This window comes from Esox lucius, chromosome 22, assembly GCF_011004845.1.
Source record: "Esox lucius isolate fEsoLuc1 chromosome 22, fEsoLuc1.pri, whole genome shotgun sequence".
NCBI classification, from domain to species: Eukaryota; Metazoa; Chordata; class Actinopteri; order Esociformes; family Esocidae; genus Esox; species Esox lucius.
In genome coordinates this window covers 16988842-17014879 of record NC_047590.1, presented here as the reverse complement: position 1 = coordinate 17014879, position 26038 = coordinate 16988842, and the positions used below count along the sequence as shown (strand labels likewise).

The 26038-nt window shown below is 44.1% G+C and overlaps 1 protein-coding gene across 4 annotated transcripts in view; it reads right to left on the bottom strand.

Moving 5' to 3' along the window:
- The window catches only part of LOC105023742 (interleukin-1 receptor accessory protein-like 1-B), a 239685-nt gene that overhangs the window by 67849 nt on the left and 145798 nt on the right, over nt 1-26038 (bottom strand). For all 4 annotated transcript variants that reach the window (XM_010893169.3, XM_020042531.2, XM_010893170.3 and 1 more), the window contains exon 6: nt 16462-16536. In XM_010893169.3, the coding sequence (XP_010891471.1) occupies nt 16462-16536 (75 nt within the window). The remainder of the gene's footprint in view (nt 1-16461; nt 16537-26038) is intronic.

Genomic DNA, 26038 nt, shown 5'->3' with positions numbered 1-26038 from the left:
ATTTAGCAGCATTTAGTCCACAGTCCCCATAGACCATGGTCGGTCTTTCCATTGCATGACGTAAGACCATAAATCATAGATAATGCAACAATCGGATCGCTTGGTATGAAATTCTACCTGGAAATGGGGGTTACTGATGTTAACAGAGCTGTGACAATGTCAACGCACTTAGACCAACATGCTAGCGAGCTGCTGTTCCTGCTTTTGTAGTCTGGCATTCTCTGCTGCTTGCCTGCCTGCATTCCTGCACTGCAAAACTAGGTCTCCATAGCAACTGCTGCAGCAGGTGGATGTGGCGTGCCTTGATGACATCATCAGCCAGACTGGATCAGAGATGCCCATGGCAACCGATCTTCAGAGCTGTCACTCACGACATGTTGTGCTTCTGAAAACTCAATATGGAGCTTGAAGATACATCTGTCAGATTTCGCCTTAGAAAAAGCCTAGAGCTAAAAGCTGAAGGGGAAATCCAACTCAATGTTAAAACTCCATCAAAACTGCATTTTGCGCATACATTTTGATCAGCTTTCAAAATAACAGATTTTTTTCCTTCCCAATCCGAAGTCTGGACTGCTGAGGCAGGGTAGAGTAAGTGTCCATATTCCACACTGGCCTTGATAATCCTCTCCCAGTCAGCTTGTGATTAACATCTTCTACGGGTCACCGCTTCCTTCATGCTTGTCCTCCGGCGGTCACGATCCTCTGACAGATCACAGGTCACTTGCTCTGTGTCCATCACCAACGATAATCACAGGACCTAAATGAATGTCCGCTGTCTGTGAAGTAAGTGCGCCTGAATGTGCGGTTGCTCCCCGTGGATAAGTTATTGCATGCTCCATAATTATTTAACAAGCCAGGCAACCTGACGGCCAGATACAGAACGTTTCACTTTGCATAATATCTGTCATAGGGCCACCGTCAGCCAACCCCTCCACCATATAGGCCACCCAATTGGCTGTGTCATACGACTCAGTCGTTAACATTCCAGATACAGTACAATCTGGAGCTGGGAGACGATCCTTCACTGAGATTTCAAAGACGGAGGACCGAACAACCCCTCTGTAATCTGATTAACTGTGGGAAAGACCCAGGACCTGGGGGAATCCAGCTAAGCCTGGCCTACACAAATCTGTTGGGACTGGATTTACCTGTGTAACGGCCATCGATCAGATCTGCTTGTGTGTGTTCCTGTGAGTCTCGATCAGTGTGTGTGTTTTCAAGATCTTCAAGATGTGAACGAGTGGTACGAGATTGGAGCAGACGTTTACTGGAGGTTTAAAGATTTACGAGAAGATCAAAGACATTTACATACTGACAGACCTAATTGACAGAGGGAAAAAATAATCAATATTTTCCCGGAAATGCTAAACGGGGCCAAAATTGTCACCTTGAAGGCCGAGTAAAAATGGCATTGTGTTACTTGTATATAAAACTAGGAAGTTTTCATCCGCTGTCACATTTCTTCTCTTGTTGAGGAATGGTGCCGGCATCAATAATGTAACATTCATTTGGAAGAGTGCTGTTCCAGTCATGTACAGTGAGAATCAGGTGACACAAACCAGACAAAGACAGAGAGGAAGGGAGAACACTAAGAAAGAGAGGACGGGGGGGTAGAGTGTGAAGGATTGAAGTCAGGAAGGAGGCATACAAGAACAACTACCAGGAAAAGAAAGGGGGACGAAGAGAGGGAACGAGAGAGGGAGAGGCGAAGAGAACTAGAGAGAGACAGAGACAGAGAGAGGTGCCACAAGCATGACCAGATGGCTGAGAAGAGTTAGGACAAGAGCTCCGATTGGTCGGCAGTGCGGTAGCTGTGTGTATATCTGGATCATGCCGCAAAATGCCTCAAGTTCACTTTGGGGAATGAGAAAAGTAGGACAGATAAACTTCAATTCAAAATCAAACCCCAAAATAACACAAAGGCGCACAACACCATGAAAGCCCAAGAGCCACTTTAGATGATGCTGGCACAACACAGCAGCTGTCTCTCCAACTTTGAAGGCCTATCTCTTTTGGATACAACATACCTGAGGAGAAACAAAAATAATGGCCAAGTCCTAATTAAATTATATTAATGACATCGTGTTCCAAAACATGTATCCCAAAGAAATCCGTGTACAAATCCCAACACAGGCGAATGAAAAAAGACAGTGGTTATTTTGTCCTAAGGAATGCAGAATTGATTGAGTCAACCCATTAGGATACAAGTAAACATCAGGCTAAATACTGTATGTTGAGAAAATAAAAGGGCACTAGAGATGGAAATTGATTCACCTCTAATGTCAGACGGAACGCTGTAAATGTTCAAATTGATCTAAATGAATCAGGTTTTAATAACATTCGGGTTTTAAATATCAAGTACTACTTTGTAGGAGAGGACACGGTATCCCTAATAAATTGGCCCAGGCCACTGTAAAACTAAAAGGTTTGAATATCATTTGTTTTTGAATGTATTCCAGTGAGAGGGATGCCATGGTGGAAGTGGACGAGCCTACAGCGAAGTACACCTTGGGCTGGATATGTCCTTCTCTTTATCTCTCTCTCTCTCTCTAGCTTTCTCTCCTCACCCTCTCTGTCACTCTCCCCCTCTGTGGCTCTCTCCTAGTCTCTCTCCCCTTTGTCTTCCTCTTCTCTCACTGCAATTTACCTCCAATAAACCTCAAAATGCAATTAATTATAGTTTGAGTCTTCCCCCAAGCAGGTGCAATCACTTAGTATGGGCTCTTTTACCCCTGGGCACTGATATTGTTTCAATCCGCATTAAAGCCAATCAATTCAATAATTATCAACCAATTTTGAATTCTCGTCATCGATTTAATTTGGCCATTCTGCTGTGCTGCTGGGCAAGTCATTTCCTCATTTGGTCAGTCTAAACAGAGGCAGCGGGTTTGCCGGCCGGTCGGTCGTTGGGTTGTGGCGAATGTGTTTTGCAGAGAGCAGGAGGCAGTGGCATTCGTTCGCCCGGAGCCGAGGTCGCGTCAACGCAGAAGCTAAGTATTTCCTGTGACGCTTCTGTCAATAATCGCTGGGGAAGAAACGAGGCCTTGACAGCGACCATGATTAATACAGAGGACCTACAGTCTCGCGCATTTCCCCCGTTTGCTTTCCCTTCCTTCGCGGGGGCGGGCGGGCAGGGGGCGTGGGGCGGGGGCGTGTGTCTATGTGGGTCACGCGTGTTTGCATAACGACCAGGGGGAGCGATGAACTTTGAATCAACTGTCGTCTCCGGGAATAAGCGCCCAGGTGTGGGACGCGAGGACGTCAGGTGCCACAGTCCCTGCCCCCCCCCCCCCCCGCCACCCCCCCCAAACCTTCAGGGTGAGTCACAGAGCCGTGTCCTCCAATCTGAGCCAATCCCCGTCCTGGAAAACACTGCCGGTGGACGTACAATGGAGCTCAGACCCGCAACCCGCCTCCCAGGATGGAGTACCCGGTTCTTCGACAATAATGCCGAGGACAGTGTTGATACTCCATGTGTATAAAAACGGAACAGGGACACAAAGTAAGCGGCGGGGTTTCAATTGACAAATAATACGGTGTTCATGCTCGGTATATTAAATAGTCTGTCACTCTTTATCAGGCGTTGACTAATTTGGGTTTCAATATTTCCCACACCCCTATTTAATTAAACTGCCACATGGCTGGATACACTAACATTTAATATTGTCCTCCGGTGTATCAAGAGACAAGAATCTATTAAACTGCTGTTGTCATCTATTCACCTCCCCTGTGTCCACCAGGGACAGGAAAGGGCACAGCGTGTCACGGACCATGACATGGTTGGTGAATGATACTGCGGGGCGGAACGGCGTGCAGTAAGAGGTTTAGGCCAGGCATGTCAGTGTCCTCTGGTCTGATAAACAGCGCTAGCTGGACTGAAACGCCGACTTTGGCGAACCGTGTTCTTCTGTGTGACTCACAGTTGACGGCCGCCAGTGTCACCGCAACAACCCCCATGCTAAGCTTTTCCTGGGCCTCTTCTTTTCCGTGTCCTGATCTCTTCTGGTCCACTTCCTGTCCTTGTCTTTTCCACTTCCTGTCCTCCTGCTTCCCCCTCTCCTCTCTGCCCCTCCAGCTCCCTGGCCCAGCATCACAGCCCATTGCGCTGTCTGCTTTCCTACCCAACATGTAGCCAATGTGGGGTTATGGCTCTGAACTCAGCTCAACCCCCCCCCACCCACCCCCGCTGTGTGTCCAACACTAGGCCAGTGAACAACCCAAGCCAAGGTCAAGCCCTGGGCACGAATGCTACCTTGGCACCACCACTTGGCAGCTTTCCTTACCCCTGAACTTTTGGAAGCAATACGAAGATTGGAAGCAATACGATACACTCCTAGCACGACGGACACAGTAACTGGACAGCAGGTCGAGGAGACAAATATGAAAGAAAGAAAGTTTGCTGTTTTTATTTTCCACTGGTGATAGTTTGGATAGTTTTTTAGTTACGTAAGGCAGTCAAAAGTGGAGCAGCCTTCAAAGCGAAATGGCAGAGCAGCCTTCCTATGTTCAGGTTCAGAGGAGGGCGTCGTCTCGTGGCCTGGGTTTTCTCTTCTCGTGAGTCGGCACAGGCTTATCCTCCATGCCCTGTGAAGTTTATTTCAGAACACCGGTCCAAACCTCCAATATTCACCTTGTACAACACCACCGCCATACATGACAGCCCAGTGAAAATGAAATGAATCATCTTCATCGGGTGTTTCAAAGTTAACTCCGCAAGGGACCCCCAAAATCTGGGCTTTCTTCGTCCGCACTTCGTCAGCGCTGACCTGCGAGGTGGCAGGGGGTGTCATAAGTTAGGGTCAAGCGAGGCGGGATACTAAACTGAACCCTCAGCGTTAACACCGGTCACGTCACACGATAACACCCAGTTCGAGGGCCCGCTAGCAATGTCACGTGGGTTCGACTCCCGCTTCGGTCTAACAAACGCGCTCACTCCGCTAAGAGCTACGTCGCTTCAGATAAAAGCAGTTTTCCATACCGTGTCTAAGATATATATGCGGCGCCCATGCTGCCTTCTATATGTGGCCGGCTGAGAGCCCGCGGGTGGATGACTAACACGTAGACTAGGGCTGTGCTAGCACTGTGGCACCCAGCGAGGCAGCTACAGTTCAAAGCTACGCTGGCGTCTGTACTGCCTGAGTCACCAAAGACGCAAAGCGCGAGCTGATTACGGAGCTTTGGGGTTACAGAGGAGAGCTGAGGGGAAGATTACGCACAAAGCGGGTGCTCCCAAAATAAAGACGCCACGCCTGCGTGGATGGGAATCATCTGACCCCATATGAGCCTGACTCTTGTGACTTGAGTGGTTCGGGGAGTTCCCGGCGCTCCAGTCCCAGTCACTGCTTGAGTCCGGGTGCTCAAGTCTTGGCCACTGTGTACAAGTTTAACATAACTGGACATTGTCCTAGTCACACAAACTATATTTCTTATTCTTAATGACTTATTATTTGGAACAATTCCGATATTTTTCGTAACAGCCCACATATGTGTGACATATTTTTTTTCTTTTATCTCCAATTGAAAACTACAAGTTGGACACAGCCTGTCTATAGGATGCAGGGAGCGACTGGGAGGACCAAGCGGAATGACAAAATCAAAGAGTGACATTTATGTACCCAAGGGAAGACAGACTTCTATCGCTTTCAATTTGGTAAACCGGTTCAGCTAGCCAAGTGATATTGCCTGTGTGTCATTTCCACTGCCTGTGGGTAAAACTCTGTCTCAGCTCTGCCTTGCAGGGCTGAAAAATACTCTGTTTCCCACAACAGCCTACCCAGTCCAAATGAGAAGGTGGATCCGAGTCACTGGTGGTTGAGAAGGCAAGTCCGAGTCGACTCTAAGTCCTGGTTACCAAGTCCAAGTCCACTCAAAAGTCATAAAAAAACACAGACTTGAATACTGCAACACAGTGTTTTTTTTACTATTATTGTACAAGGTTAGTTGATTGAGAAACCATTCTCATTTACAGCAATGACCCGGGAGCAATTGGGTAGCAACTGGGGGTAACTGCCTCGCTCCGGGATAGTGTGAATTACGTCTTTTACATTTCAAGTTCACAGATTCCATCTAGAAACCTTTCGGTCACTACAAATATGCCTTAATAACTACTCTACCTGCTGCCCCTAAATAATTCCACCAGCTCTACTTGAAATAACTGAAGGTTGTCACAGATGTTCTAAACACATTCTAGCAACTTTACACTGGCCAAAAAACTGGTACAGCGTGGAACCAAATCTCAACATTTCAAAAAGCGTAAAAAGATCTGTGAGAGGGACAGCATTTTTTTCACATTCCATCTGTCGGAGCTGAGACCAGTAATGTCATCGCCTCGATCTGTCGGCGTCGTTGAGATCCTGACGTAGAGCTGTTATAAGAGGTCAAGTTCGCCATCTAAGAACCCTCCGCTTCCTCCCCCGGACCACTGGAAGACGACACGCAGGATTACTGTCAGACATCTTGCGGGGCAAATTAACCATTTGGGGCACGGCGGCTTCTTCCTCATCCCACTTTCATCTGTAATAACCCGACGTAAGACACCATCATCTTTCACCCACAGTGTGAATTTTAAATGACCCCCCCCCCCCCCCCCCCCCCCCCCCCCCCCCCCCCACCCACCATCATGTCCCCTGCTGGCCGTGGCTGTGACTGGATGTCTCTGGAGATGTGCCCGGAATGCAGATGGAACCCTCTCAGACATACAATAACTTGAGGGGAATAAATATGCCCTAATTGAGAGAAATGATGTAATATTGATCTGAGAGATCTGAACCCTTGGCATCATACGGCGCTCTGCTGCCGCCGTGACATTTAGAGGAAGGGAGAGGGAGGGGAGGCTGTGGGGGGGAGGGAGGGGGGGGGGGGGGGCAGTCAGCTGCAGTGCAGCGCGCCGCTCGGGAGGGACAGGCGAGAGACGAGCCTCCGACTGGGAAAAATGGCAGAGCTCTTCGCCGCTGCCTCCGCTGTGTCACGGCGCCGTCTGTCCTCTCCCTCAGCGTCGCCGTTGTCAGGCTCGCTCTCATTCCGATGACTGTCTCCATTTAAGTCTCAGAACCATCTTACGCCAATCAGGCAGATCAAGGGCAATTATAAAGGAATGGGGCTGTGATTCCCGAAAAATTCTAATCAGGCTGTCATTTACCCCACAGCGCGGTTCGCACTGTGAAGAGGACGACAGGTGCGTGACTCACTGGAGTCGACGCCTTTGAAAAGGACTGTTCTATGTACAGTGCTGGTGCTCACAAAGTGCTTCGAAATGACTGTAGAAATCATAGTTATTCCCCCAAGGGTCAGTGGATGTACCCTGGATGGAGTGGTCACAATGTGAGGTTAAAGGTTAGACACAAGTTGTCGGGCAAAGAAAAATACATTCTATTAATTCACTCCTCTGGCCATGGGGCAGGCTGGGCAAGACAGGACAGGGAAACAACTTGGGACTGGGGCTCGGCATCGAGCCATGATCTTCCAATTACTGGATGAATCTATGATTCTCTGTGCGAATCACAATAACTGTTTGACCTAGTCACACCACGCTAATCGATCAGCATCCAGAGCAGAGACACTGTAGGATGGCATCGTTCTTGTAGTCAACCCTCTGGGTTTTACACTTTCCACTCCCCCTTTTCAAACGCATCTAACAGCTGTGCCGTATGCACCTTTTCCGCAGCACAACTAGTCATCCATGTCCAATCGGGGGTTAGTGGCGGATTAAATGTCGGACCGCTTCTGAATCTGCCATTTACGAACACGCTTGCTTGCGCACAGCTGCTTTTTATAGAAATAATCATAGAATTAAATTAATTCCATATAATCCATAAAGATTTAGTAGCATATCATCTCTCTGGGCCTATTTTTCATATATCTTGTAATGTTGCACATTATCTGATTGTTGATCACTTTGAAAAGGCACTCATAGTCGCTAGCCACTCTCAAAATAATTCCAACATCCAAACTGTGTGGCTTGAACTGATCCCTCCTCTGCTGGAGGCAGTCGTCTCGGCCCCGGCCAGTCATCTCACACGTTGGCTAAATGTTTGTGTTCTGGTCCAAAGAGGACACATACATTCAGGGATGCCATGGTAAGCTAGGTTTTACCAAAGAGTTTCGCCATGAAAACATTTTATATCTCTTTATATCTCTCTGTTTTCATAATTTTCCTTCAGATTCTTCAAGTGAATGTACCCAGTGAGTGAAATGGCACCCCTCTGTCTCAGCATCTGTACTGTATGAGATGCTGTCTGGACAAAAGGAATATGAAATGGCTGCCGGTGGAATTTCATTGATTGACACCGGAGAGATGCCGGCAACCCTTGTATTTTTTTATAAATTGAAAAATAGTGTGTGTGGGAGGGGAGTTATTGAAATATATCTTACCCAAAAGTCCCACGTGTAATGTCAAAATAAAAAGTTCACCTCGCAAAACTTCGGATTCCCTGATCCACCTTTTCGAGAGCAACATTTACTCCAGATAGCAAGCTAATGGCGCACTTGGATATAAGCAAATTCACGTTACGTTGACCTATTTTCCCCAAAATTAACATACAGAGAAAAAGGCCTAATTTAATAACGTACTATTTAATCACACTGGATATTTCACGATTTCAGATCAAAATTCTTTATGCAAACTTACAGTCACTGAATGTATTATGTGCAGTAATAATGTGATACGTCAAACTGTCGTTTCGGTTATCAGCTGCAGTGTTATTCATATTGTTACCGCCCCCAAGCCACTTCCTGTTTGTGTTTCTTTGTTTACTGCAGGTTGGCGGAGCCGATCGGGTGGTTAATGTGACAAGGCGCACCTGTAATGGGACAGGCCAGGGTCCCGGTTCTCAATCATGGCTCTCTTTTTTTCTCCCCAAGTCCCTTTTGTTTGTGAACGGTTTAGACATGGATTTTGGTTAAGCACACCTTTTAACACTCATCCAGGGCGCACCCGCTCCACACTTGTCTTACTTCTACACCTGGCAGTTCTTTAGTAGCTGCATATTCGACTAGCTATTGAATACCCTCATTTGGTATTCCTTAAATAGCCACCGGGTGGATTTCCGTCTGTCACAGTTTAAGAGCTGGGTTCTGACATCATTCTGGCCAGCGGAATATTCGCTCAGAACCAATTTGGTCCAAGGTCAAACCAAGTGGACGACCCCTGCCTTAGAGCCACCAACACTATTTCCACAACACATACCAGTCATTACTTTTGTTCTGGCTTGGCATCCCCGGTGATTATACCCACGCAACGTCACTTCGGCAACAAACAAGTAAACAAATACCAAACTAACTCCAGAGTAACTTTACTTAAAGCATTGATACAAATATGCTCTGTTCTGGAGGGAGGAAGACTCTTTCCCGACTCTATGATGGTGACCCACTTGTGAGAGAGGCTAGTGTTTGAACTACATGAGGCTGGCTGGCGTGTTTACAGCTTCCAAACCCAGCAATCACGAGGAAATGAGATAGAGGGAGATGGACTGGAAGAGTTTTAGAGAGATGGGGAGTCAGGAAGGGAAAGACAGAAGGAGAGAGGAACAAGGAGAAAGATGTTGCTGTGCCAAGGGACAGTGTAGGTTTCAATTTAGCGAGTGACTCCCACTTGGAGAAGTGACCAGTCAGCGTGTACCCTCTGACTCCAAACCACGACGTCAGAGCGGAATAACAACGCCTGCCCGAATGCCAGATGTTCCAGGGTGGGGTGTGAAAGCTGGACGTGTCGGACGATAGAAGAATTCCGCCGAGTGACAGCCAGTGTAGTCAGTGCCCTAATCAGAGTCCACGTGACCTGGTACACCCCGACCTCCAAGACCAAGGCTGGGTTCCAAATGACCCACTATTCCCGGTTTGACAAGGGCTATGCTGAAACAGGCGGTTGAAACGAGTCCACTATTAAGGGAATAGGTTGCGGTTTGGGAGGCCGACCCAGGGAACCCAGCTGGCCTGGTGGCGGGGGCCTGTGTTGGCTTTGGTCTAACACAGGCCTCGGCTCCATGAGACACAGATGAAATGTCAGTCCGCGGAAAAACTGAGGCCAGGGGATGTTTCCTGTCTATGTGTTTGCACGAGCACGTCTGTGAAAAGCTAGCTGCTCTCTCTGTCACTGATCCAGCCGAGGCTGTACTGTTAGGTCTACGGGGACTTTCCTCTCTCTGGCTGAGGGAGCAGAGGAAGGAAAGGAGGAGGGGTCATTATTGCCCTAGTGCGCTGACGGGCACCAGCCCAGCCACCAAAATAATGTGAGTCTAATTCCTTTCCACAAGAGTGCCCACATCTGCTGGGTTTCGAGGACAGTAAAACCGGCGATCGTTTACGATTACATTCAGCGGGGCAGTTTGCAAACGTTTACAAAGGGAGTTACGTTATCCCTCTTCATAGGAAAGAGTGTCATTATCACTCTTCATAGGAAAGAGTGTCATTATACCTCTTCATAGGAAAGAGTGTCATTATCCCTCTTCATAGGAAAGAGTGTCATTATCACTCTTCATAGGAAAGAGTGTCATTATCACTCTTCACAGGAAAGACAGACGTTATCCCTCTTCATAGGAAGGAGTGACGTTATCCATCTTTATAGGAAGGAGTGACGTTATCCCTCTTTATAGGAAAGTGTCGTTATCACTCTAAATAGGAATGACTGACGTTATCCATCTTCATAGGAAAGAGTGTCATTATCACTCTTCATAGGAATGACAGACGTTATCCCTCTTTATAGGAATGGGTGATGTTATCCCTCTTTATAGGAAGGAGTGATGTTATCCCTCTTTATAGGAAGGGGTGATGGTATCCCTCTTTATAGGAAGGGGTGATGTTATCTCTCTTTATAGGAAGGAGTGATGTTATCCCTCTTTATAGGAAGGAGTGATGTTATCTCTCTTTATAGGAAGGGGTGATGTTATCCTTTTTTATAAGAAGGGGTGATGTTATCCATCTTTATAGGAAGGGGTGATGGTATCCCTCTTCATAGGAAGTGGTGATGTTATCCCTCTATATAAGAAGGGGTGATGTTATCCCTCTATAAAAGAAGGGGTGATGTTATCCCTCTTTATAGGAAGGGATGATGTTATCCTTTTTATAGGAAGGGGTGATGTTATCCCTCTTTATAGGAATGAGTGATGTTATCTCTCTTTATAGGAAGGAGTGATGTTATCTCTCTTTATAGGAAGGAGTGATGTTATCTCTCTTTATAGGAAGGAGTGATGTTATCTCTCATTATAGGAAGGAGTGATGTTATCTCTTTTTATAGGAAGGGGTGATGTTATCCCTCTATATAAGAAGGGGTGATGTTATCCCTCTTTATAGGAAGGAGTGATGTTATCCCTTTTTATAGGAAGGGGTGATGTTATCCCTCTTAATAGGAAGGGATGATGTTATCTCTCTTTATAGGAAGGAGTGATGTTATCCCTCTTTATAGGAAGGAGTGATGTTATCTCTCTTTATAGGAGGGGGTGATGTTATCCTTTTTTATAAGAAGGGGTGATGTTATCCATCTTTATAGGAAGGGGTGATGGTATCCCTCTTCATAGGAAGTGGTGATGTTATCCCTCTATATAAGAAGGGGTGATGTTATCCCTGTATAAAAGAAGGGGTGATGTTATCCCTCTTTATAGGAAGGGATGATGTTATCCTTTTTATAGGAAGGGGTGATGTTATCCCTCTTTATAGGAAGGAGTGATGTTATCTCTCTTTATAGGAAGCAGTGATGTTATCTCTCTTTATAGGAAGGAGTGATGTTATGTCTCTTCATAGGAAGTGGTGATGTTATCCCTCTTTATAGGAAGGGGTGATGTTATCCTTTTTTATAAGAAGGGGTGATGTTATCCATCTTTATAGGAAGTGGTGATGTTATCCCTCTATATAAGAAGGGGTGATGTTATCCATCTTTATAGGAAGGGGTGATGTTATCCCTCTATATAAGAAGGGGTGATGTTATCCATCTTTATAGGAAGGGGTGATGTTATCTCTCTTCATAGGAAGGGGTGATGTTATCCCTCTATATAAGAAGGGGTGATGTTATCCTTTTTTATAAGAAGGGGTGATGTTATCCATCTTTATAGGAAGGGGTGATGGTATCCCTCTTCATAGGAAGTGGTGATGTTATCCCTCTATATAAGAAGGGGTGATGTTATCCCTCTATAAAAGAAGGGGTGATGTTATCCCTCTTTATAGGAAGGGATGATGTTATCCTTTTTATAGGAAGGGGTGATGTTATCCCTCTTTATAGGAAGGAGTGATGTTATCTCTCTTTATAGGAAGCAGTGATGTTATCTCTCTTTATAGGAAGGAGTGATGTTATGTCTCTTCATAGGAAGTGGTGATGTTATCCCTCTTTATAGGAAGGGGTGATGTTATCCTTTTTTATAAGAAGGGGTGATGTTATCCATCTTTATAGGAAGTGGTGATGTTATCCCTCTATATAAGAAGGGGTGATGTTATCCATCTTTATAGGAAGGGGTGATGTTATCCCTCTATATAAGAAGGGGTGATGTTATCCATCTTTATAGGAAGGGGTGATGTTATCTCTCTTCATAGGAAGGGGTGATGTTATCCCTCTATATAAGAAGGGGTGATGTTATCCATCTTTATAGGAAGGAGTGATGTTATCCCTCTTTATAGGAAGGGGTGATGTTATCCCTCTTTATAGGAAGGGGTGATGTTATCCTTTTTTATAAGAAGGGGTGATGTTATCCTTTTTTATAAGAAGGGGTGATGTTATCCATCTTTATAGGAAGGGGTAATGTTATCTCTCTTCATAGGAAGAACTGAAGTCATCCTTCCTTATATGAATGACAGATGGTGTCCATCTTTATTGGAAGTATTGACATTGTGCTTATTCATAGGAAGGAGCAGTGACAGTGGGCCTGTGGTCCTCTCTAGTGTCTAAAAAGCTAACTAAAAAGATCTCTGAATCATCACTGTTTTCTATGGATAGAAGGTGCTACAGTTCTGTGCACAATGTACTAATTCACGGACTAAACAAACTCACAGACTAGACCAACTTACAGCTAATTGGAGATCACCCACGTCCAAACTGCATTAGATTTGGTCGGATTTTGCTGTCCGCCAACTTTAGGACAGAACACTAGTGTAATAATTGAGCTATAGGACTGAACTGTGGTCACTCAAAGATACAACGTCACACCAAGACTGCACATTGATAGGCAAAAGGTTGACAAGGTTTAATTACAAGATTATATAACATACCTGGCACGTGGAAATATTTTCAGCTAGCTAGTTAGCTGTAGTGTAGCTAATCGCGTGATTGGCATGCAGCCACTAAATCAAGAGTAACCATTATTGCAAATCAGTCAGTAGATCTTATATATGTCTATAGATAAAAATCTCTGTTATACTACTATGACTAATGTATGTACAGGCTAGCAGGAGCTGACATGGGGGTCTACTGTACCGCATTATGTTACACTGAGCGTTTTAGCAACAACAGGCAGCCGTCATCATGACCTATAATAATGTTAGCGAGTAGCTACTAACTTATCAAACGTGGAAACCTAACTGGAATAGTATATTAAACTTTGTATCTGCTGCTCTTGTTAGCTAGATCCCTTTTTTATGGGTTGCTGGCTTTGATAACGTTAGCAATCTTAGGAAATCATGCTAGCTTTCGTGACATAGTACAACTTATTAAATATTAGCAGAATAGCTTGGCATCAGTAATAAGATATTATCTCGATACTTGGGTCACATTCCAATAATATTGTGTTAAGTAGTGTTTGGCAATATATGATAGCAGTGTGTTTTGATATAGCTATTTGTTATTCACTTTTCTCATCGATAATCATATACATAAGGACACATGAAAAAACCCACTACACCTCATAATAAAATAAAAAAGGTTTAATAAAAACTTTTATGTGTGCCAATGAAAACTATGAACTTGGTTACTGTAATTTTACATCTTCGCTAGCTGTTGCAGTTTAAATTCAAACTGACATTGAAAACCCATCATGCATGTGGATATTTTTTAAATGTAAATAGGAGATTTTTGGGTGAAAATACACTCTGGTACTAACGGCGGTAGGCTACAGTACAGTGAACACATTGTTGATAACATGGCTGCCTGGGGTTGAAATAATACAGAACAAAACTTCAGAAATACTGTGAAAACATTGATGGTAGATTTTCTTGTGCTATTGATCTCATGATAGACACTTAAATTTGCTAATCCATGAGGGTCAGTATTATTACAGATTCATGGTTTATGATTCATGCAATTCAAGCAATGGATATATTTGTATACAAACTTACAGACTATACTAACTGAAAGATTATATGAACTCACAGACCATACTAATTCAATGACTAAACTAACACACAGGTTATTTCAATTTACAGATTACAGCTCACAGATTATACTAACTCAGATTATAGTAACTCACTAACTACCTGATTATTACAGGCTAGATTTACAGACAAGATTAATTTACAGACTATACTAACTCAGCAATTATACTTACTCACTGACTATACTATGCTTGTGATCAGACAATCCTTCGAACAATTCAGACCTTGACGAAATACAGTAAAACATTTTACATCAACTTGAAACAGGGTAAAGTTAGTTATTTATAGCTGCAGGAATAAGTGTGATCCCTTCTATTGGCTGCCAAAGGTAAATTCAGGCTTGCCATTTTTCTCACGAGCACACACCTCAGGTTCATTAACAAGGGGATCCACATCGACACAACACAACACTGTGAACAACATAACACACGGGTAACATGTTACTGACTAAGACAGATCCGACTGGCCCTGCTGGGCAGACCTTGAGAAGACACAGTACCGTCGCCCACCCAGGGCCACAACATGTATTTACACAACATGCTTTAATCAAATAACTCTTAGAGAATCGATCGCACCCGAGAAAGTCTCATCAACTAGGGAAAATAAGAGAAGAAAGAAGATAGGAAACAGATGTTGATTATTTGGGTCTGGCGGTGTAGTGCTCTGTTCATCTCTCATCTTTCTGCTGTTGTACTCTGTCTCATCGCTCTTCTTCTCCATCTCTCCCTCCCTCTTTTTGTCTTCCACCTTCTTTACTGTTTCCTCCATCACTGCCCTTTCACCCCCCATCTCCTATCAGCCTTCCTTTCCTCCTTCACTCCTCTTTCCGTCAGTCCTCACTCCCTCTCTCGTGCTCGTCTAATTAACTGTCAAGTGAAGCCATTTATGTTTCTATATTTCATAAGGGAATGAATATTAAACAGCCTCTCCTCTGCGCCCCGCCCCCCACTCCCGAAAGTTTGACTACCCCGTCTGAGGGGGTGACAAGAACGTGTTACCACAGCTCTCAGAGTAAGTGACAGGAACTTGTACAGCTGGAACTTCAAACAGGATCTTCGACATACATTATGAATATGATCAGAGAGTCAGATGCAATATCAAGGCACGGGCGGGCATAAAAACACTGGACCCCCACCTGTCCAGATAATGTACAAAACCTGAACTCCTCAATGTCCAACAATGCTTTGGATGCCGGGACATCAACCGTTTCTGCAGCATCTACGGTTAAGTGTTTTCACTCGGATTTCACTGTTTCCTTATTTCCTCAGTCTAGCCCCTAAGCTGCTATCTTTAGCGCTGTCAGTGAAAAGGCTGTATAAAATCAGCCTCCATCCCAAAACATTTAATCTGATAAACCCGGCCCGCTTTTATCCGTCATCATTTTAAACCACATAATGACTAGCACCTCTTTTCCTGATTGCCACCTTTTATCTCCGCCCCCCTTGTTCATCGCCCGTGACAAATTTACTTCAAAGGGAAACCTCCATCATGACCCAATTCCCCTCCCTGCGCAGCTGCTTTCGCTCTGGGCCAATCACAGTGTGGCAGGAAGTTGCCCATGTGTCCCTGCGATGAGCGGCTGGTTAGGCACACTAAAGACCATCATTCACGCTCAGCCACTCCAGTCACGATCCAGGCCAATCATCTGCAGGAATACTAACCTCCAGTCAGTCTAAAGATGAAAAGGCCTATTGTACTCTCCCAAAGGTGTCAAATCCACACATTATCCAGGTGATCAAACACAGGCAGCATCCATGTTGCGTGTTGAGGCAAACTGAATTGATCAAATGCTATTCGCCATTCAGAGAACATGCAGTACAAGGATTCTAAACGCTGGATCACCGCAGTGCTCTCAGAGGATCCTTGTGTTCAACTTACTGTTGCCTTCGACATGAGGCAGTGTTGGAAAATAAATGACACTTTCGATTCCAAGCAGTGTGATAACAAAATTTACCAGTTATCTTCGTAACAACAACCTCACTGGCAATTTGATATTCACACCAGGCTTGGAAAAAAAATCTTCAAAAGATGTACAATGTATCCATTTTAAATCAATGCAAATACACCAGTTTAAATAATTGACTATGGTAAATCAGGACTTCGTTACTGATAGCATGTCATTGGTAACAGTGGCACACACAGCTGTTTGTGAACATAATCCTGTTGTTTTCTTACCAATCTGTAGCTCCACGGTGCTGAGTTTGTTCTCTGAGGGGAACAGGATCTTTGGAGGCTTATCTGTTAGAGGGGCTGGAATAAAAGGACAGACAAAAAACAGGACTTGCATTAAAACACATTCCTACACACTATCCATTGAGCCACATACTTTATTTATCAAAATGTCTTAATAAACCCAAGGGCCCCTTTGAAGAAGGAGAAGGGAATATACCGCAGACACTGTGTGGAAGCCGAAGCTGTTGACGGCGGGGAACTGTCAAAAGATATTCCCCTCCCAAAAAGCGTCAAACTTCAATGTGCTTCTAAACTTTACACTGGCAACCGTTTCAAACCCAGCTAATAGCTTCAGTAGCATACCTTCTGGACCAAGCGTGTGAGTGATTAAGATGACTTTGCTATAGAGTGAACACGGATTAAAGTTTGATGGGTATTTACAGCAACCCACATTTCTTTACATTGCATACTTACCGAAAGGTTTATTCTCTGCGGGGAAAGTGCTAAGTACCGTCCACAGATTTCTTAGCAGCTATATGTCCGGTGGTGTTGTGTGTGCACGGAAGCTAAATGAAGAGCAATCCTTCATCATGTGTCACTGTTTTCGATGACGCGTCACAACGGAACAAAACACCTGTAAATAATACATAGGTGGTTTTACTTCAGCCTGAGCGCTGAGTTAGACGGATCGAGCGAACGAGTGAGGAAGGACAGGGGAAATATCTACTGAATGAGTGAAAGTGCTAACCTGTCATGATGAGCTTAATATTATCAAGCTGCGTGTGACAGCATGCTCAATCGTTTCTCAGTCCTCAGGGTTTCTAACTGGTATAAATTCTGGAAGCGTATACATTGGCTTTGTTCATATTAGTCGTAGAGCACAATTCTCAAACCTCGGTAACACCATTCATCCAATATCCATATTCTGTGAAGTGCTGGCCTATTTACTGAACACTTTGAAATCCACACTGCCAGGAAACACTCTCAGGTTGGACATATGGCTTCGCTTAACTCTGTTGTTGTTTAAAGCCAATTTAACTCAGAGGCAAATAAATGGTGGCAGTGGCACTGTATAAGAAATGCTGGCTACATAAATAGACTTTACAAAGATGGAGTAACCCAGGAAATGCTCTAGTTACTTCACACGCATACTTGTCATTCCACTGTCTCCATCAACTGTATATTATGCAGTCAATATATATGTATATTTTTCAGTTTATAGCACTATTTGAATAATAAATGTAAATTAATGTGAATATTCTCCATCCAATAGAGCGTTCACGCTTTCATAGCTTCACATGTAATATTTAGCATGCTTAATGGCTAATCATGCTCATTAGTCCTCAAATACATATCTAATGCCGCAGCTAAAGAGGTCAGCTGTACTTAAAGGAACAGCAAGTGCATGGCTGTCATATCTAGGTGGTCCTCTTCCTTTAACTGGAATTCAAACCGTCTAATAAATCGCAGGTTCCTTATGTAACATTTGCGTATGAGTAACATACCATAAGTACATCTGATCAGCCCTATAATTTAATTCTCTTATCCTCCTATTCAACTGCGGTTCTGCATCATTAATGAGCACATGTTTGATACCCACTGCAATGATGAAATTGTAGCTATGAGAGGTGACGAATGATCCCCTGTTGTGAAGATACTAATTTTCAGGTTGGTTCGACCCCCCTCGGAATACACCAACCCCAATTAAGCCCAGCGAGGACTGAAAAAAGATCTGTACATCCGGCCATCCCATCATTGTTAGGCTTTAATTAGGCAACCACTTCAAAGTGGCGTTGGAAAGTCCTTGTATCTCGGATATGTTGCCACAGAAAACAACAGCTGAAGTGGAGGTACTGTAATGGTTCTCAGAGGGATTGCTGGATGTAGTCTACACTATGTAGTGTTATGTGTTGCCTACTGACCAGCCTAGTCGACTAGCTTAGTCATAAGGAACAGCCTTTGAATGTTTTTAATGATCGTCTCGTTCAGCACAGTTACAAACAGCCTTCACTGGCTCCTTTTGCAAAAAATGTGAGACATTTGTGAGTGAAAGATTCTCACTTTCAAGTCCATTCTCTGGTAACTAGGTGAAATGACTCGTTGATCAGCAATGATATGTTATCGTCCCAGTACACGACAAACATCCAAAGCTCACGACATCGTTCCCGAATAAAGGAGCCAACAATTAGACAGGGCCGAGACCAAAACGTGTGACCAAAACTCGTTAATTACAAATTCAAATTAGAGCCTCGATCCATAACATGTTTCCCCGGTTGAAGAAAGAATAACGCTCCGCTCACAGAAAATCTCATTATGTTAATTACCTCTCGCATTTATGAAATATGCATTGATTATTTTGTTTAATCACGACATGAAAAAGAAAAAAACACAGTTGTTACCTAAAGTGATGAGTCCAACATGTGGCAGCCATAAACAGCCTATAAAAAGGCTCGGGGAAGGCATTTGGGCATATTTCTGATAAGCAAAAGAGAGAACGGTGGAGGGCTTTGACGGGAACTCAAAATCAGCCTTACAAACACACTGACAAACAAAAGCATGGACATGAAATGTTCTTGGCACAAGCAAAAGAGGTTACAAATGATTAGAAATGATCTGCTTCTACTAATTAATTCCTTCCAACAGAAAAAAACGAAATATACCTTGCTTGTAGGCTATATTTAGAAGAACATTTTTGTAATTTAGCTGACAATCTTGGCCAGAGTAACTTACAGTAACAAGTAGGGTTAAGTGCCTTGTTCAAGGGCACAGCAACTGATCTTTCATCTTGTCGGCTTGGATTTAGAATGGACAGACACTTAAAAGACTAACACTTACAAGCATTTAAAGGATATGTCAGTGCTTACTTTAATGACTTAAACCAGCATTACCACAGAAGAATCAACATGACAAAATAAGACAAACAGAATATGAGCTATTAGTAGCCTAAATACATTGGTGAAATGGTAAGAATCCAAATGCTTTATGTAATTGAGGCAGAATAATAATAAATGGATTGCTCATCGAGAAACAAAAGTCTGTCTTGAACTACAATGTTAAACCTCCCCACAGTGCCTTATTAGCCGATTCAAAGGGAAAATGAACATCACACAATACAATTGATGTTAACAGTTATTGATTTATCTGATTTTAATTATCCTTTTAGCAGACCAAAGACGTTTACACCCACAGACTCACAAACGCGCAGGCACGTATGCACACACATGCCTATTCACACACACCCATTCGCCTGATGAAAGGTGAATCCTTCTGAGCATAGTCGGACTGGATGTTCAGTCTTCAGCTGCTGAGTTATTGAGTAGCTGAATTGGACCCACACGTGAAGTGGGTCCTCAGAGGCCTTGATGAACATCCATTAACTGGACCGCCATGCCTCCAAAGGGGTCTGGCCTCCCTCTGCCACCCAACCCAAACTGGTTCCATAAGGCTCTATCATCTATGTAGGCTTCTCTACCAGCCCACCCAACCCAAACTGGTTCTGTAGGGCTCTATCATCTATGTAGGCTTCTCTACCAGCCCACCCAACCCAAACTGGTTCCGTAGAGCTCTATCATCTATGTAGGCTTCTCTGCCTGCCCACCTTCATAATGGTCATCCTTCTATGTACTTTACCGGCCTCCCCTATCCAGCTGGCCACCTCCATCTGGGCCTCACCTCCAACGGTAATAACCTGATGGGGTTGGCAGGATCAGCAGGAGCAGAGGCTCTTCAAAGTGGCCCTGACAGACCCACAGAGGTCCTGTGATCAGCCCTATACACAGGCCAGATGATGATGGATGGGAAGTGGAGATTCTAACACCAGAAATCGCTCAGTCTTCTCCCATTAACTCTCTCTACCCAACCAATTCTCGCCCATTTTACGAAGAGGATGAGGAGTGGAGTGGGGCGGGGGTCCACAGCGCCCCCGTTCATGCTTCATTAAAGACCACTTCAGCACAGATGGATTAAAATGAGAGGTAAAAGGGATGGATTTTTTTTTTCAGGAAGCGCTGCTCTAAAGGAATCCTGTTCTTGGGAAGGTCCTTGGAGGAGAAGAGATGCAGTAATTCTCACCGACCTCTATTCGTTTTTCCTGATCATTAGGTGACAGCCTACTGGGCTGGTTCACATAGGAGCAGAATTTCAACATCATTAATGCTCTTGTTTGCGAGAAGTGTTTACCTTTCATCAAGTCCTATTGGCCTATGGGGGCGGATAATTATCCTCAACCTTCAACATATAATATAATCTCTAAACAAATGGGTTCTTATATTCAGAATTGTGAATTTCAATGCATACTTCTCTTTCTTCATGTCTTTTGTCAACATGTTGGCCCTAATAATAAATCTAATTTTACAGAACTTTGGAAGAACAGTACTTGCTTTAACTGTTTGTTTAAAATAAGAATTGTGATTGGTTATGGCACACAAACCCATGGTAAAAAATGATGTTTACCACTGGTAATCTTAGAATGCAAAACAGAATATGTAGTTCATACATCAAAAACAGGTATATAAAAGTATGCACTCACTATTATTTTTGGTTTGAACTTTAAAGTGATTGTGATAGCGGTGTATTTGACTAACCGTTAAAAAGCAAGCATGACTGAGCTCTCGTAGTACTGTCCAGTGACTGAAACAAGCAAATCATCAGCATTATGGTTAAAACAATTCCTGTTTTATGTTAAACGCTCCAGTGGACCAGGTTACAGCTTATTGAGTTGACGAGTCAGAGAAGCCAGCTGATGTGTTAAAACGTAGGCTACCAGATTGAATGGAATTAACGACCAATCGGTTAAGACGATAAACTGGCTTATGTACCTGACCTACGGTATAGTACTCAGCGCTAGCCTTGGATCTACAACCGCAGTGCAGTCGTGGTAAACAAACTAACAGAAACATAGTTTACTATTCCCTCTCGAGTGCCGCTGCATCAAACACTGACATCACGAAGTACCAGCTCTGACTACCAAATGAACAGATCCTAGTGTCACGAAACCACTGCCATCCCCGAGCTGGCTGTAGGGGGACGTTGGGTGAAGAGGGGGCTGCATTCTAACCCTGTTCCTCCGTTGACCTTTTCAACTAATTCTGTCCATTTGGGGCCATTAGTGTGAAGTATCTCTACACTCCCCCTTTTGGAGGTTGCCACTGGTTACAACCCTCTGTGGTGCAACCGGTGGTGTAGGGACACTAATCACCAGCCGGCTGGAAGCCAGCCTCTCCAGGGGGCATCCTTAACAAATGTCACTACCGAGTTTGAGGGGAAATTGCACTGGGAAGGTGGACGTACATCAGAGGAGCCATGCCAAGAGTTGCGCCGATCCACCTAAGGGGACACTTTAAAACAAGAACCAGGTTTAAAGAAGTCCCTTTGGCTCCAGTTAGGTGTGCGGACGCCAGTCAGACAGAATAGAAGAGAGCAGCTTTTGCAACCCTGTTTCCAAAAAAAGTTGGGACGCCGTGTGAAATTCTAATGAAAATGGAATGCAATGATGTGCAAATCATTTAATCCCTATATTGAAAAAAGTACAAAGACAACATAACAATCATATCATATGTTGAACCAGAGAAATGTTATTGTTTTTGGAAAAAATATGCCCATTTGAATTTGATGCCAGCAACTATGTTTAAAAAAAAGTTGGATAGGCATGTTTACCAATGCGTCTCCTCTTCTTTTAACAACACTCTGTTGTTTGGAAAGTGTTTGGAAAACTGAGGAGACCAATTACTGTAGTTTTGAAAGTTAAATGTTTTCCCATTCTTGCTTGATATAGGATTTCATCTGCTCAACATTTCGGGTTCTCCTTTGCTGTATTTTTCATTTCATAATGCCCCAAATGTTTTCAATGGGTGAAAGGTCTTGACTGCAGGCAGGCCAGTTTAGCACCCAGACTCTTCTACTATGGAGCCATACTGTTGTAATGTGTGCAGGATGTGATTTGGCATCGTCTTGTTGAAATGAGAAAGGCCTTCCCTAAAAGACATTGTCTGGATAGCAGCATATGCTGCTCCAAAACCAGTTTGTATTGTTCAGCATTAATGGTGCCTTCACAGATGTGCAAGTCACCCACGCCATGTGCACAGATGCACCCCCATACCATCACGGATGTTGGCTTTTGATCTGTGCACTAATAACAAGATGGATGGTCCTTTTCCTTTTTAGCCCAGAGGACGCGGCACCCATGATTCCCAAAGATAATTTACATTTTGATTTGTCCTGACCACAGGACAGTTTTCCACTTTTCGGCCTCAGTCCATCTTCAATGAGCCCAGAGAACATGGTAGCGTTCCGGATCTTGTTCATGTATGGTTTCTTCTTTGTATGGTAGAGTGTTAACTGGCATTTGTGGATGCAGTGACAAACTGTGTTCATAGGCAATGGTTTTCAGAAGTGTTCCTGAGCTCATGCAGTGATTTCCACTACAGAATCCTGCATGTTTTCAATACAGCGCCACCCGAGTGCCCGAAAATCACAGCCACCCAGTATTGGTTTTCAGCCTTGTCCCTTGTGTACAGAGATTTCTCCAGATTCTCTGAATCTTTTAATTATATTATTTATCGTAGATTATGAGATCCCCAAACTCAAAACAAAAATTTTACATTGAGAAGCGTTATTTTTAAATTGTTGCACTATTTGCCTGCGCAGTCTTTCACAAAGCGGTGAACCCTTCCCCATCTTTACCTCTGAAAGACTCATCCGCTCCGACCTGTTGCCAATTAACCTTTTTTGTTATTAGATGTTCCACCAGGATCTTTTTTTTTTACACAACTTTTGTTACACATGTCCTAGCTCAGGTATAAACGCCCATGTTGACATAAACGTCAATGGACTGCAACTACAGGTTACAGCTACAATTCCAGGTTTCATCATATATTTGTTCTTTTTAAAGCAAACCCTTTCACCTGATTAAAAGCGGCTTGGATGGCGGGTGACAATCTTTTACTGATCTTTAGCGGAGACGTCAGATGGCTGTGGCTTCGACCAAACAGAAGCTCTTCAAAGCCCTCTGCTGTGTAGGTGGTCCTTGATTTATCATCTGCGATCATCTATCGACGTGGCGTTGTACAAAAAACCTCAAAAGGACAGGGCTCAAAGCACGTCGTAGCAGATTGGATTTTAAACTCCAACACTCTCAGCTGTGGGCCTTTCATCTGCAAGCAGGCAAGCGGCGACCTGGTAGGTGTTGCATCCACTGCTGATATGTGCTAATGACTAATACCCCTTAATGTCATCTCCTTCTGTTTTCCAGTTCTGCTCAGTGCTAATGTGCAAGGTGACGTGAAACAATGTCATGTTGATCTGGGCAGATGCAGCGGTAGACTAAGTGGGCCAATAAAAACGCTGGACTTGTCCGTTTCGTCCGGCTCATCCAAGAAATGTGGACGCAACAAATTGAAGTGAACGTTTACGAGCCCTTCAAAACACGACCATGTGTTTTAAGTGGTCTGTCAGAGGAAGCATTACTAAGCGAAACTATCTCAGCAACACCGACAAAACAGAAGAAACAAACACACACCTTTGTTTCCAAGACCCTGGCGGCAACAGATACATTTGCGTCGGTTCAGACAATGGACCAAAGAAAAACGATCGAAACATTCATTATAAGGAGGCTCATGTGATAAAAGTCCCTGGGAGGTTGTTTCAGGGGTTATATGATTACTAGGGGAATGCATACTGAAGCCATACAGAAGTAATAGGCCTATCTGGGGTCCAAAACAACAGGGATTTGGTTGGAGCATAGCTTCCTCATCCCTGGAAGTGAATATGGCAAAGAACAACATTACCATGTAATTACCTTCAATAATCCTGCTGGTCACCTGAGTGGCCTGAAATGGAAACACTATATTGCACATGGTTTTAAACCGTCTAATTTAAAATGGCAGCCTATAGAGCGTCCTGCTTTTGGCTTACGGCTCCACTAGGTAATGTACCGCAAGTGACAAAGGATTCATTCTCGTCTCTCAGTGGAGAAGCATGTGGACCTCCGCTACGCCATAACTGCAAATAACCGTGTACTTCCATGTGCCTCCTCCTGTTTGACCCACTCCGCTCCCTCGTTCGGCTTGCGCCGTCACCAAGACGGCTAATGACCCCCCATTGTCTCTGACGCGAAACATTATCTAACTGTACCAGCTTTTGTCCTGACTTTGCCGCCCCCCACCATCCAGAAGCCCTACCCCACTACCAGAGACATGCCTCCACTCTGCCTCCCGGACAGCGAACCCCGTGTGCTCAAAGCTAATTGAATGCAGCCTGGCTTCAGGTGTGCCCGGCTTGTACATATCTCCCCTGCAGAGCGGCTCGTCAAACGACAGAAGCACAGCGAACCCCCCCCCCCCAACCCCCCACACTCTCCCTCCCCGAACACAAAGCAGCTCCTTTGAGGGAATGGTGAATAATGAATGCGAGGCTCTCTAATTAAAATTGCGACCCGTTCTTGGCCATGCATGATTACCCGGCGCCTCAGCGTCCATGAAGAATATATTTACGTGTTGCGTCACACCCACACACTCCCACACACAGCGGAGAGCGCCCAGCATTGTTTGGGCGCATTACGGCAAGCAAAGGTGGGTGGCGACGAGAAGACGGGCGGGACCTAACGTGCGTGAAATTTTCTGCCTGACATTTCTCTTGCGCTGATTAGCTTTTCACTTCTTACAGCTTTGCAACTCCGACCAATCATTTCAGTCTACAGCCGGGGACAAAACATTTGCACACTGCTTGCTTAACCAGCAACCACTGCATTCAGGTACAATAAGACAATTGCCTGTTTGTTCAGGTTGTTTAAATATATCACTTTAAATAAAAGTAACTTAATAAATAGGGTATGCAAATCCCATGCATCAGTGTTGGGTAAACAAGGGTATGGAGAAAATTTGCTAAGTTATTGTAGATGACTGTCTGTCTACTGAGGACAACTCTGAACTGGATCTCTGCGCTGTGGGCTGGTAGTGAAAACTGCTGAGTTATCAATGTCTCAAGATATTTAAACCTGATGTGGTAATAAGGTCATGAAGCTATTAGGTACAATAATGGTAATCATGGCAGTTGTCAATAACACTGTTAAGTACACTGCTTTGGGACTTTCATTATATACAACTACAGGCCCGCTATCATATAACATTTTAACATTTGTCATTTTCCAAATGTTATCTTATTCACAAGTACCTGCTAAAATGCTTTCATATGCTAACTATATGCCCACTGCTAATGGCTAATCGCCATTTTCAGACCTCCTGTTCTTAAAGGGATATTATAAATAAGCAACCAACCACAGTCAACATGCTGATGCAAAGAAAATTATATTCTGGTAGTGGAAGGACTTAAATGTAAGAGGCAAGGAAGGAGGGAGGAATGAATGGAGAAAGGGAGGAGAAGCCTAGTCTACAAGGGATTTAGCTTCACATAAACACTAACTCACACACGTCCGTACTCACACACATGGAAATCCATATTTACAGGGAGCTTCCTGTAAAACCAACGCCAGGCTAGTCCGGCTGCGTCTTAATTAACTGGTCAGGCATGATTTACCTGCTTTAAATGATCATTACACTATCGTCTTCTTTTTGTAATTTCTCAA